The sequence below is a fragment of the Notolepis coatsorum genome (assembly GCF_963971535.1).
Source record: "Notolepis coatsorum genome assembly, chromosome: 2".
Lineage (NCBI taxonomy): Eukaryota > Metazoa > Chordata > Actinopteri > Aulopiformes > Paralepididae > Notolepis > Notolepis coatsorum.
This window is the reverse complement of record NC_140166.1, coordinates 34498476-34513504: the sequence shown is the minus strand read 5'-3', so window position 1 is coordinate 34513504 and position 15029 is coordinate 34498476. Positions and strand designations below refer to the sequence as shown.

Below are 15029 nucleotides of genomic sequence, written 5' to 3'. Positions count from 1 at the left end.
ACAAGAACACTCTGAAGACTCTGGCAGGAGCACTCATTCAGGGGTACTACGACTATGCTTGCACCTCATGGTACCAAAGCACCTCAAAGGCGCTAAAAACAAAATTACAAACATCTCAAAACAAACTGGTCAGACTACTGCTTGACCTTACTCCTAGAACCCACCTCACCCCTGCCCACTTTGACAACCTAGGATGGCTTAGAGTAGACGACAGAGTACAACAACTTGCAATGGGCCTGGTCTACAAGATACACTACACGACCAAGGTACCCATGTACATGTCAAAATACTTCCCAAAGGTCAGTGAATACCACGATCACAACACCAGAGGGAGCTCCACAAATCATGTTAAACCCAGATTCGGCTCAAATAAGGGACTAAACACGTTTCGCAATTATGCCACATCAATGTGGAACGCCCTACCCAAAGCTGTAAAGGAATGTGGATCACTACCCACTTTCAAAACCTCTCTCAAGGGACACCTACGGGAGACTGCAATTCAACACTGGCCCCTGTAAATATCCTAACCCAACCCCCTCCAATGTACAGTCATTTACCTAGTATGGTTTTGTCAATAGTTCAATGTACAATTGTGTTTGTTTGTACAGTGTCTCCTCCCCCCCCCCCCCCCTCAATGTACAGTGTTACTTGTTTATACAGTGTGCCCCCCGCCCCCCCCCCCCCCCCCCCCCAACCACCTCCAATGTAAATTACCCAGTATGGTTGTCAATATCCCAATGTACCCAACCCCCCCCACCCAACCTCCTCCAATGTACAGTTTCTACGTCAAATGTATATACTCCCTTTTCTTGACTCCTTCTGTATCACAAACAGTACTGTATTTGCAAATCTGGTATGTCATAAATGTATAGATGTAGCAGTACTGACTATCTGTATGTCATGTATGTCATATATGTCTATATGAATTGAAAATGGGGGACCCTGATGGAAACAAGACAAACGTCTTTCTCAGGTCTCCATCCCCTTAACAATTGTATGTATTGAGCCGTACTGTATTGTACCCATTCTGCAATCTGTTAAATAAAGTTTTCATTCATTCATTCATTCAACGAGGAAATGGTTGTTATTACAACTGTGTTCAAGTTGGCAGATAAAGTAGCTGCATTCAACGCCAATCTGGAATTGGAGGGCGGCGAGTGGATATGTGACATGTTTCAAACATTAGCAGGGATTTTGGAGGACTGAACAACAAACAAGGTATGGTGAGTCGTGTTTTCATGCATTCTGTCTTCTGATCTGTTCATCACCCGCCGCGGTGATCTGCAACAGCTGATCTGCTGTTCATGAATGAATGAATGAAAACTTTATTTAACAGATTGCAGAATGGGTACAATACAGTACGGCGCAATACACACAATTGTTAAGCTGATCTGCAACAGCTGAGAGCTGTTCATGAATGAATGGATGAGTGAGAACTTTGTTTGGCGGATAGCAGAGTGGGTGCAGTGCAGTGCGGCGCAGTGCACACGGTTGTTGGGGGGATGCAGACCAGAGAAAAACGTTTGTCTTTTTTCAATATCAGTATATTAAATTAGCCATTGTTTTTGATCCTGGCCCGCGAAGCAACGGCTTGGGGAAAATCTGGCCCGTGGGCAAATCTAATTGGCGACCCCTGCCCTACACCCTACACCCTAGACCAGGGGTGGGCAATTATTTTTCCCGGGGGGCCGAATGAGCAACTGAAAATATGTTGGGGGGCCGGGCCAAAATTCCAAACTCAATTATGCATAATATACATTTTATTTCTATATAAAAAGCAGTAAATGGCATTGTTTTGACCCCTGGTAAGAGTGTATGTTATTATTTGGCAATTAAAAGGTGAGGTTATAGCTTTCAAAAATATCATTTATTCAAATAGAATTTATTTCCAAAATGATAAACAAAATGTGAAACATTAATAACAAAGGGAATTTTGAGTTTCATATACTATTGAAACAAGGATTTTCTTAGCTTTCTAAAGACATCACATCATCTTATAGCAAAAATAAACAAGACATGTCACTGAACTGTGTAAAGAAAAGTGTCCCAGTTTTGTAGCCTTTTTTACTTTACATGCCTATATTAAACATTTTATGTTTTCAGAACTGTGCAAAAAAAAGAAAAAAAAATATCAAGTGTCCCATTTCACTTGTTATATTTCCACATTTTAGTGTTCTTCAGTTCTTTTTTTTCATTCAGTGTGAGAAATCCAGTCTCTGTTGAGCTTTAACAAGTCCATCAAAGTCAGGTTGCATGTCTGAGGTGGAGATGTGAAGCACAGCTGCCAGATGTTCATCAGTGAGAGAGGATCTGTACCTGGACTTGGTAAACGTCATGACTGAGAATGTCTGTTCACATATGTAGGTGGATCCAAAGAGAACCAACATCTTCTGAGCATGTCTCCTAAGCGTATACTGTGCGTGTGAACGTTGACATGGAAAAAAAAATAAAAGTAAAAAATAAAAATAAAAAAAAATATTAAAAAAATATATTTTTTTTAATTTTTTTTAAAAAAAAATTTATTATCATGTAATCTTTCGCGGGCCGGTCAGAATCATCCCGCGGGCCGGATCCGGCCCGCGGGCCGTACAATGCCCAGGTCTGCCCTAGACCCTACACCCTACACCCTACACCCTAGACCCTAGACCCTACACCCTACACCCTACACCCTACACCCTACACCCTATACCCTATACCAGACCTGGGCATTGTACGGCCCGCGGGCCGCATCCGGCCCGCGGGATGATTCTGACCGGCCCGCGAAAGATTACATGATAATAAAAAAAAAAAATAAAAAAAATTTACTTTTTTCTTTTCATGTCAACGTTCACACGCACAATATACGCTTAGGAGACATGCTCAGAAGATGTTGGTTCTCTTTGGATCCACCTACATATGTGAACAGACATTCTCATTCTCGTTTACCAAGTCCAGGTACAGATCCTCTCTCACTGATGAACATCTGGCAGCTGTGCTTCGCATCTCCACCTCAGACATGCAACCTGACTTTGATGGACTTGTTAAAGCTCAACAGAGACTGGATTTCTCACACTGAATGAAACAAAAAAGAACTGAAGAACACTAAAATGTGGAAATATAACAAGTGAAATGGGACACTTGATATTTTTTTTTCTTAAATGTTTAATATAGGCATGTAAAGTAAAAAAGGCTACAAAACTGGGACACTTTTCTTTACACAGTTCAGTGACATGTCTTGTTTATTTTTGCTATAAGATGATGTGATGTCTTTAGAAAGCTAAGAAAATCCTTGTTTCAATAGTATATGAAACTCAAAATGCCCTTTGTTATTAATGTTTCACATTTTGTTTATCATTTTGGAAATAAATTCTATTTGAATAAATTATATTTTTGAAAGCTAACCTCACCTTTTAATTGCCAAATAATAACATACACTCTTACCAGGGGTCAAAACAATGCCATTTACTGCTTTTTATATAGAAATAAAATGTATATTATGCATAATTGAGTTTGGAATTTTGGCCCGGCCCCCCAACATATTTTCAGTTGCTCATTCGGCCCCCCGGGAAAAATAATTGCCCACCCCTGCCCTATACCCTACACCCCATCCTTCATCACTTCATCACTGCCATTCAGACCAGCCTTGTTTTCTACTCCTACCACAAAGTCAATGAGGAATCCAAACCTGTTTATGGCAGTAGGGAATTAGCTGCTATTGAACGAGTTGTCAGGGTAAAAGGGGGAACATTTGAGACCTTTTTTCTCCCACACACACACACACACATGATGATGAGAAAAACAGGAATGGATTTATGAATGAACCGCTGGCGGTGCCAATATCAGCCTATACATGGTTTTAATTTCCACTCAGCGTTAGCCAGCGTGCCGTTAGGTACGACTCCGTTATCTCTACAGCAGAGTGGGGCCTACTCCAACTGATGGAAGATGTGGTGTGTGTGTGTGTGTGTGTGTGTGTGTGTGTGTGTGTGTGTGTGTGTGTGTGTGTGTGTGTGTGTGTGTGTGTGTGTGTGTGTGTGTGTGTGTGTGTGTGTGTGTGTGTGTGTGTGTGTGTGTGTGTGTGTGTGTGTGTGTGTGTGTGTGTGTGTGTGTGTGTGTGTGTGTGTGTGTGTGTGTGTGTGTGTGTGTGTGTGTGTGTGTGTGTGTGTGTGTGTGTGTGTGTGTGTGTGTGTGTGTGTGTGTGTGTGTGTGTGTGTGTGTGTGTGTGTGTGTGTGTGTGTGTGTGTGTGTGTGTGCCTGTTGCCATAGACATCAAGAGGGTACAGCTGCCTACTTCCTTGTAAAGGACAAATTGAGTTGACCACATTGAACTGTTTTTGTGTGGTGTAGCCGCGTGTATGCTTTTACCAACGCAGTTGTGTTTCCGGGTTCCCGTTTTGCGCCCTGATTGGCCACTGACCTACACGCGTACGCCCCCCTCGCTATCACCTTTGGGGCGTGAGATATGAAGACAGATTTAACTGGGTATCATACGAGCCGCAAATTGAACATGCAGTGAGTCTGCGACAACAACCCAATAATAAACACTCGAAACAGCTATTACCAGACAATTACAACAGCAGTGGTGCCTGCTTCAAATGTCATGTATTATAGGCTATAAGCCTGTGTAGATCTATTCGGAATAATAAACATTGCCACCCTCTAGCAAAACATGACACAATGTGATCCTATCTCCGATAGAGCGGCTGGTCGCAGAGACGCGAGTTGGACGAACACATCGGGAGGAGAATGAATGAATGAATGAACCTGATGTAAACAAGACAAAAGTCTTTCTCTGGTCTGCATCCCCTTAACAATTGTGTGTATTGAGCCGTACTGTATTGTACCCATTCTGCAATCTGTTAAATAAAGTTTTCATTCATTCATTCATTCTCCTCCCGATGTGTTCGTTCAACTCGAGTCTCTGCGACCAGCCGCTCTATCGGAGATAGGATCACATTGTGTCATGTTTTGCTAGAGGGTGGCGATGTTTATTATTCCGAATAGATCTACACAGGCTTATAGCCTATAATACGTGACATTTGAAGCAGGCACCACTGCTGTTGTAATTGTCTGGTAATAGCTGTTTTGAGTGTTTATTATTGGGTTGTTGTCGCAGACTCACTGCATGTTCAATTTGCGGCTCGTATGATATCCAGTTAAATCTGTCTTCATATCTCATGCCCCAAAGGTGATAGCAAGGGGGGCGTACGCGTGTAGGTCAGTGGCCAATCAGGGCGCAAAACTGGAACCCAAAAACACAACTGCGTTGGTAAAAGCATACACGCGGTGTAGCCAGACAGGTGTGAGGTAGCCTGACAGGTGTGAGGTAGCCAGACAGGTGTGAGGTAGCCAGACAGGTGTGAGGTAGCCAGACAGGTGTAGCGTAGCCAGACAGGTGTAGCATAGCCAGACAGGTGTGAGGTAGCCAGACAGGTGTGAGGTAGCCAGACAGGTGTGAGGTAGCCAGACAGGTGTGAGGTAGCCAGACAGGTGTGAGGTAGCCAGACAGGTGTAGCGTAGCCAGACAGGTGTGGTGTAGCCAGACAGGTGTAGCGTAGCCAGACAGGTGTAGCGTAGCCAGACAGGTGTGAGGTAGCCAGACAGGTGTAGCGTAGCCATACAGGTGTAGCGTAGCCAGACAGGTGTAGCGTATCCAGACAGGTGTGCGGTAGCCAGACAGGTGTAGCGTAGCCAGACAGGTGTGGTGTAGCCAGACAGGTGTTAGGTAGCCAGACAGGTGTGAGGTAGCCAGACAGGTGTTAGGTAGCCAGACAGGTGTTAGGTAGCCAGACAGGTGTGAGGTAGCCAGACTGGTGTGGGGTAGCCAGACAGGTGTGAGGTAGCCAGACAGGTGTAGCGTAGCCAGACAGGTGTAGCGTAGCCAGACAGGTGTGAGGTAGCCAGACAGGTGTGAGGTAGCCAGACAGGTGTAGCGTAGCCAGACAGGTGTGTGGTAGCCAGACAGGTGTGTGGTAGCCAGACAGGTGTAGCGTAGCCAGACAGGTGTGTGGTAGCCAGACAGGTGTGTGGTAGCCAGACAGGTGTGGTGTAGCCAGAGACAGGGAAGGACATCATTGATTAAAGGTGATTTGGTGAGTGCTAATTAAATTTAGACGTTTATATTGTTCCCTTCCTCTGTTTCCCTCTCCAGGCTTCTCAGGCAAGAACTGTGACCACAACATCGACGACTGTCCCGGCAACAAGTGTGATAATGGAGGGACGTGTGTCGACGTGGTCAACACCTATAACTGCCAGTGCCCACCTGAATTCACAGGTATATTCAACTGTTGGAGAAGTCTGTTAAACCTACTCCCTGGCCTTTCATGCTGGCAACCGAGTAGAGGTGTCATCCAAGGAGAGGAAGTCCTCTGTGATAGCATGAATGACTGTAATTTACGCTATACTGCATGTCTCTATACATCTCTATACGTCGCTATACGTCTCTATACGTCTCTATACGTCTGCAAACTCCACTCTTTTATTGTAATGGAGATGTAAGTATATCATGCGACCTGGTGTCACTGAAGGTAAATTGGTATACCAGCCCATACTGCAACCTAGTCCTAGTGTAGGCCTATATTTGGTGTCCTAGTATTCTCTCCTTGTGTACATGGATTCAAATACACATTTACAGACTGATACATTTACAGATTAGCCCCCCCCCCCCCAAATATTTTCATTTTCATATTTCCATTGTACAAAAAAATACAACTACAACTTACAGTAAGAACAAAATGTACATACTGTATACTGAATGTTCGCCTAAGGCTCTACTAAAATAGATGTATATGTTGTTGTTTTGTGATGTTGCCTGCCTTCAATAGCCACCTGTCAGCAAGGCCACATTGGAGGAAGAGGAGTCGTGTGGATATCAGTTATTCACCTTCTGAAACACCTTCACCCCTTGTTCTCCCACAGGCCAGCTCTGCACAGAGGACGTGGACGAGTGCCAGCTGATGCCCAACGCCTGCCAAAACGGCGGCACATGCCACAACACCTACGGCAGCTACCAGTGTGTGTGCGTCAACGGCTGGGCGGGGGACGACTGCAGCGAGAACATCGACGACTGCGCCAGTGCTGCCTGTCACGGAGGATCCACCTGTCACGACCGCGTGGCATCCTTTTACTGCGAATGTCCTCACGGGCGCACAGGTCAGCGCCCCTCACCACTTAAAGGAACAAGCCAACTTCTTGGGAAATTCGCTTATTTGCCATCTACCCTGGAGTTAGACAAGCAGATACATACCCATTTCTTCTCTGTGTATGCATTAGGGAACAGCCGCACCGCAGCCTAGCTTAGCGTCATTCACTGGAAGTAGGTGTGCCAGTGTAGCCTAGTTCCAACAGTCACGAAATACACTCCAAATACAACTCCAAAACATTCCTGTAAACATGTTGTGACCTGTGTATTTACCACGCAAAAAAAGAATAAGAAATTAGACATTTTCGTTTTCTAAGCATATTATACTCGGAACCATTTTTTGCCGAACCACTGTGGGCGCAGTGATTTCATCACCTCAAAAGCCCTGTTGTTTTTTGAAAAACACTGTGCTGTTGTAGTACTCAGCGATTTTGAGGACTCGTGACTCGACTTGGACTTGAGCACTGATGACTCAGACTTGGACTTGGACTCGAGCATTGACTGCATTCGGACACGGAAGGTGCAGACTCGGACTCGAACATTTTTAATAGGCCCTAATCATTTGGCATAAGATATTGATGGCTCTATTAATACCGTAACATAATTACATTTTGTGCAAGGGCAGACACGTGTGTATATGCAGATGCACGTCGAAACACTCATGTTCAGTACTTAAGATGCCTAAAGAGACACCCTGAATCGTGCATTTTGCTTACACAGGATTTTCCATAAAATTCCAGCAAGAGCACTGCTAGATGTTCTATATGTAAACAAACTATTGAAGAGAAGACCGGGACAACCTCAAACTTCAACAGACATCTGTGAAGTGGACTCAACCTTGATGACTAATGGGGGACTCGAGACTTGACTCGAACTCGAGATTTAGTGACTTGACTACAACACTGTCAGGTTATGCATCTCCCCGTGTTCTCATCAAGTTTCTTCTAAAACTCTCTCTCTCTCTCTCTCTCTCTCTCTCTCTCTCTCTCTCTCTCTCTCTCTCTCTCTCTCTCTCTCTCTTTATTTATTTATTTTGTTTGTTATTTTAGGTTTGTAAGAGATTTTGTTTTATGTATGATATTGAGAAATGGGCAGGACTAGATAAGCATTTGCTTCCTTCTGCTCCTTTTCGAACTAATTTGTTTATAATTTAATGAAGAATGTAAGATTTCATTAAAAAAATAATTCTTTAGACCAGGGGTTCTCAACCTTTCTGCGGCCAAGGCACCCCTGTGTTCAATAAAATATTCCAGGGCACCCCTACATACGATAAAGACTTTTCCTGTCCTGTCTTTTTTGCTACAATGATGACAAAAGTGCTTGCTTTCAAAATAATGTTTATTTAAGAAACCGGGAAACACATTTGTGTGTATATGCAGGCTATATATAATGCATTATTAACAGGTGTTTCAGGTCTAAATGGCTTAGTACTGTTGACATTACACTGCTTGTTGTAAATCAAATAGCATATTTCTTTAAATAAAATTACAGAAAATGATCACTAACGTGCTATCTGTTGCAGCTGCACACTTTTCCATAAAAATTGCATATTTGGATAAGTGTGACCATTTCTCAAAAACTGAAAATCATGTATTTTTTTTTAAATACAGAAAAGGATCACTAAAGTGCTATCTGTTGCAGCTGCACTGTTCTCCATAAAATAGCATATTTTGATAAGTTTGACCATTTCTCAAAAACAGAAAATCATGTGTTTTTTTTTAAATACAGAAAAGGATCACCAAGTTACCATTTCTCAAAAAATATAAATAAATACAGAAAATAAGCACTCGTTCACTCAGTGGACATTTCTAGCTCAATGCGAGGTCTGCTGCTGCTGGCTAATAATACGGTCAATACGTGGGGAGATCTTTGACAAGGCAACACGCATGTCATCCTCAAGGCTCAACTTGGCCCTATATTTTGTTTTCAGAGCTGTCATGGATGAGAAGCCAGCTTCACAGAGATATGTGGTGCTGAATGGTATCAACACCTTAACTGCTGCATCATGAGATACTTGGTACTCAGCACCACACTCTGAAACTAGCTCTCCAGGTGGTATCAGATGAGATTTCAATGAGTTCTTCCAAGAGTTTGGATGGAGATGTGTCAGGAAGCTTTGTCTCAATGTTGTCTGTAAAGGTTTTTTTTATCGAGAGTAACTTGGTGATCCTTTTCTGTGTTTTATTAAATAAGGATTTTCAGATTTTGAGAAATGGTCAAACTTATCCAAATATGGTATTTTCATGGAAAACAGTGCAGCTGCAACAGATAGCACTTTAGTGATAATTTTCTGTAATCCAAAAAGAATATAAAAAAAATCATTTTTTTTTTTTTTTTTTTTTTTTTTTTAAATCTCAAGGCACCCCTGGCAGCTCTCTGCAGCACCCCTGTTGAGAACCGCTGCTTTAGTCTATAATTTGTATTGTGTTTTTTTTTTAACTCAACTCATATCTCTCTCTCTCTCTCTCTCTCTCTCTCTCTCTCTCTCTCTCTCTCTCTCTCTCTCTCTCTCTCTCTCTCTCTTTCTCTCCCTGCAACAGGGCTGCTGTGCCAACTGGACGACGCCTGCATCAGCAACCCCTGTCAGAAGGGCTCCAACTGCGACACCAACCCTGTCACCGGGAACCACTACTGCAAGTGCCCCGCCGGATACTTCGGCACCTCCTGCGACCAGGACGTCAACGAGTGCTCCATGGGTAATTACCCCAACCCTAACCCTAACACACAGCTAACACACAGCACTCTTATCACCCTAACCTATAACACACAGCACGCTTATCACCCTAACCCTAACACACAGCACTCTTATCACCCTAACCTATAACACACAGCACGCTTATCACCCTAACCCTAACACACAGCACTCTTATCACCCTAACCTATAACACACAGCACTCTTATCACCCTAACCCTAACACACAGCACTCTTATCACCCTAACCCTAACACACAGCACTCTTATCACCCTAACCTATAACACACAGCACGCTTATCACCCTAACCCTAACACACAGCACTCTTATCACCCTAACCCTAACACACAGCACTCTTATCACCCTAACCTATAACACACAGCACTCTTATCACCCTAACCCTAACACACAGCGCTCCTATCACCCTAACCCTAACACACAGCACTCTTATCACCCTAACCTATAACACACAGCACGCTTATCACCCTAACCCTAACACACAGCACTCTTATCACCCTAACCTATAACACACAGCACTCTTAACACCCTAACCCTAACACACAGCACTCTTAGCTCTTATAACCCTAACCCTAACACACAGCACTCTTAGCTCTTATAACCCTAACCCTAACACACAGCACTCTTAGCTCTTATAACCCTAACCCTAACACACAGCGCTCTTGTCATCCTAACCCTAACACAAAGCGCTCTTGTCACCCTAACCCTAACACACAGCACTATTATCACCCTAACCCTAACACACAGCACTCTTAGCTCTTATCACCCTAACCCTAACACACAGCGCTCCTATCACCCTAACCCTAACACACAGCGCTCTTATCACCCTAACCCTAACACACAGCGCTCCTATCACCCTAACCCTAACACACAGCACTCTTATCACCCTAACCCTAACACACAGCACTATTATCACCCTAACCCTAACACACAGCGCTCTTATCACCCTAACCCATGTAATTTTCCCTGATAATTTTCCCATCCTGAGCTTGACATAAGAGCAAAATGGCTGCTGTGTGATTATGGTCCATCCTGTATAACTCACACCCTCAGGGGCAGGCGACAGAAACCCAGCTGCTATTTCTAGTATAGAAGATTTCAATAACTATACTTTATGTTAATGAATATCACGATCCAGGACAAGACTTCAGGAGACAGGATTAGATTGGTCAAAACCCGCTTGAGGAAGTTTATTCGTCAATTGCCGTCACAGCTCTCAGACATGAAAAACATACGACGACCTTTGCTTTCGCTTTACTGAGAAATGAGTGGTTCTATAACACGTCTATTCTTCGGGTCCATCCTATGTGTGTGTGTATGTGTGTTCTTGCGTTATTTACTTTCCTGTGTGTGAGAGGTTCTATAACACATCTACTGTTCGGGTCCATCCTATGTGTGTGTGTGTGTGTGTCTTCTTGCGTTATTTACTTTCCTGTGTGTTTGACTTATTTACTTACCCTGTGTGGAGCTAGGTGACCTTGCTAGGTGACCTTAACTTACTTTTGTGTGTACATGTGTAGACATGGCTCTATTGTGAGATGAGGGCGGTGTTTACAATTTGTTTAACTGGTTGCGAAATGTGTCAGACTCTTTGGTTTGAAATGTGAATCATATATTATTCATACTATTCATATAGTATACATATGGAATATAAAGTATATTATTCATACTATTCATATAGTAGATATGGAATATAAAGTATATTATTCATACTATTCATATAGTAGATATGGAATATAAAGTATATTATTCATACTATTCATATAGTAGATATGGAATATAAAGTATATTATTCATACTATTCATATAGTATACATATGGAATATAAAGTATATTATTCATACTATTCATATAGTATACATATGGAATATAAAGTATATTATTCATACTATTCATATAGTATACATATGGAATATAAAGTATATTATTCATACTATTCATAATATGTAATATAAAGTATATTATTCATACTATTCATATAGTATACATATGGAATATAAAGTATATTATTCATACTATTCATAATATGTAATATAAAGTATATTATTCATACTATTCATATAGTATACATATGGAATATAAAGTATATTATTCATACTATTCATAATATGGAATATATTCCACCAGCTGGTTAAGGACAACAGTGAGCAGGGAGCTGTGTGTCTTTCACAGATTTTCAAAATTATATCAGTCAAAACTGTTTTCATTATTTTCTTAAATTAGACACCAATTAAATTGTTTTTAAACACTTAACCACCCGTGGCGACCCCCCTCGAATGATAAAATAATTCCAAAAATATATACAATGAGTACAATCAATAGGGGTCTAAACGATGCACAGTTTTAACTTCTCAGTAGCCTGTGTGTACAAGTGCAATGTTCTCGGGCCATGTGTTCTATGTCGTTAGGCCTGCCAGGTATACAGACTGCTCTCTAAGTCTTTTGGAGGGGTTTTCATTATGAATTCTTCTGTGAGCACCTTTGTCCTGCTCTGCGATGCTAAGGACAGAACGTGGAAAGCAGGCTGGGTGTAAATCACTAAGTCTGTTTTCCTGCTTGAAACCAGAGGTGAGGAAGAAACTGTGTAGCGTCGGGTAATCTTCCTCACGTTTGAGGCTGAAAATATCTATCTTTGAATCTTCCGCAATGATCCCCCATGGTTCCCCGCAGGCTTCAGTCGGAGAAGAACTCAACTACTAGCTAACCTTTTGAAAAAAAAATCCACAAGTAGCTGCCAGTCAAAAACGTCTTGACGCATTTGTCCCCATAGGTTCCAACCCGTGTGAGCACGCGGGGAAGTGCATCAACACCATGGGCTCGTTCCAGTGTCAGTGCCAGCGGGGGTACGTGGGCGCGCGCTGCGAGCTGGACGTCAACGAGTGCCACTCCAACCCATGTTTGAATGAAGCCACCTGCTTGGACCGGATCGGAGAATTCAGCTGCATCTGCATGCCAGGTAAAACCACATTTTCTTTTTTTATTAAATGTTTAAATGTTACTTATTAGTATAGTAGTGGATGCCAAAAAGGCTGTGGTGGAGAATCAGACTCGTTCGGCTAGCAAGCGGGTGCACACTGTGCTGGAGAATCAGACTAGTCCATTTGTTTTCTCCGTAAATGTGTCCTTTTGTTCTTAAGAACCAAAGCTAGTTCATGCAGTAAGTCTACTGTTGCCTTTACTCTAGAGTAGTGGATTACTCTCGTTTCTTCTCAACAAACCGTCCCTTTAATAGTTTATCACTGTCAGTAACGACTAAATGTAAATGTAAAACAATTCTCAAGCAGTTGTCATTCTCACATAACGCTCATGCTAGTTCTGTCTACACAGTCCTGTCTTGCCAGATATGCTAGTTCTGTCTACACAGTCCTGTCTTGCCAGATGGCTTAAACAGTCCAAACCCGTTACAGCACGGTGGGCCCAATATCGGCACACTCTGGGTTTGATTCCTCTAGTCTAACCAATAACCCTGCTCCCCGGTCTCCCTTGCTGATTGGCCAGGTTACGCTGGGACCTTCTGCGAGGTCGATACTAATGAGTGTGCCAACAACCCCTGCCTGAACAACGGCAAGTGTATCGACAAGATCAACGCCTACCACTGCCAGTGTCCCACAGGTGAGGCTCACACCCGCTGCAGGGGGGGGGGGGGGGGGGGGGGGGCTGTGTGGAGCCACAGGGGTCGATCCCACACACACACACACACACACACATTCACGCACACACACACACACACACACACACACACAACACACACACACACACTCACACACACACACACACACACGCACACACACACACACACACACACACACACACACACACACACACACACACACACACACACACACACACACACACACACACACACATTCACACACACACACACACACACATACACACACACACACACACACACACATACACACACACACACACACACACACACACACACACACACACACACACACAGACACACATTCACCCCTCTGGACGGGCGCTAATCCCAGCCTTCAGACAGGCTTATGCAGGCCAGGGCAGCCCAGAACGAACACAGGAAGAAGAAAAAATATTCTATAGGGAAAGACTTGGAGAAGTTTGCACTTGGAACAAGTACCCCCACCTCCCCTCCTCTTTCTCTCTCTCTCTCTCTCTCTCTCTCTCTCTCTCTCTCTCTCTCTCTCTTTCTCTCTCTCTCTCTCTCTCTTTCTTTCCAAAGTCTGATGAGTGTGCAGTTCAGGAACTTGTTTTTTTGTTTCTTTTTTACACAAGATAAGATATATCTTTATAGTGCAGATCAGATGAGGGTCTGTATGCCGGTTATATTATACGTTACAATAAATATAGGCAATAAAGAATTTGAATCTGAATATATACTATGAGTAAGAGTAATAGTTAACAGTATACACAAGGTGCAGTATACACAACTGGCATGATATACATCATATTGTAGTCCGTGCAGGTTTTGGTGGTTAAGAGTCAGACAGACTTAGTGGTCAGACATTCCTAATAGTTCTCGAGTTCTGATGCCGTTAGTTCTTCGTCTGCTGGCAGCAGTCCCTGGCCACATTTGTGGAGCCTGATGGCAGCTGGTACAAAGGACCGGTTGAGGCTGTTAGTGGAGTGTCGGGGGGGTATGAGTCTGTGGCTGAATGTGCTCCTCATCTTGGCTAGTTCCTCATAGGGGGAGTGGGAGGGATTCTCCAGGGTAGCGGCCTAGCTTCCTCCTCCTCCTCCTCCTCCTCCTCCTCCTCCTCCTCCTCCTCCTCCTCCTCCTCTCTGCCTCCTCTCTGTTTGGAAAGCGCTACCGCAGCCATGCAGCCAGAACCAACCGGATGAAGAACAGTTTTTTTCCCCAAGCCATCAGACTCGTCAACAGAGCCCATTGACGAGTTATCCTGTTATCTGCACTGCACATCTTTTAGAACTGTATATAGTCATCTTTATTTTAGTCATATTTTATCTTATTTTATTATTATTGTTATTCTATGCTAATTTTATTGTATTTATATTATTGGAAGCTGCTATGGTCGAGGGACAACAACAAACATAATTTCATTCTTTCGTTGCTGTAAGGTACTGAAAATACGTGACAATTAACAAATCTGAATCTGAATCTGAATCAGCTTGACTATTCCATATTCCACCACAGAGCTAGCCTTCCTCATCAGCTTGTTCAGTTTGTTGGTATCTCTTGAGTTGCAT

At 43.1% G+C, this 15029-nt stretch overlaps 1 protein-coding gene across 1 annotated transcript in view; it reads left to right on the top strand.

Moving 5' to 3' along the window:
- Positions 1 to 15029, top strand: part of notch1b (notch receptor 1b) — a 97456-nt gene that overhangs the window by 34609 nt on the left and 47818 nt on the right. Inside the window, 5 exon segments of the mRNA XM_084308106.1 lie at positions 6131 to 6253; positions 6898 to 7131; positions 9661 to 9816; positions 12601 to 12786; positions 13329 to 13442. Coding sequence (XP_084164232.1) covers positions 6131 to 6253; positions 6898 to 7131; positions 9661 to 9816; positions 12601 to 12786; positions 13329 to 13442 — 813 coding nt within the window.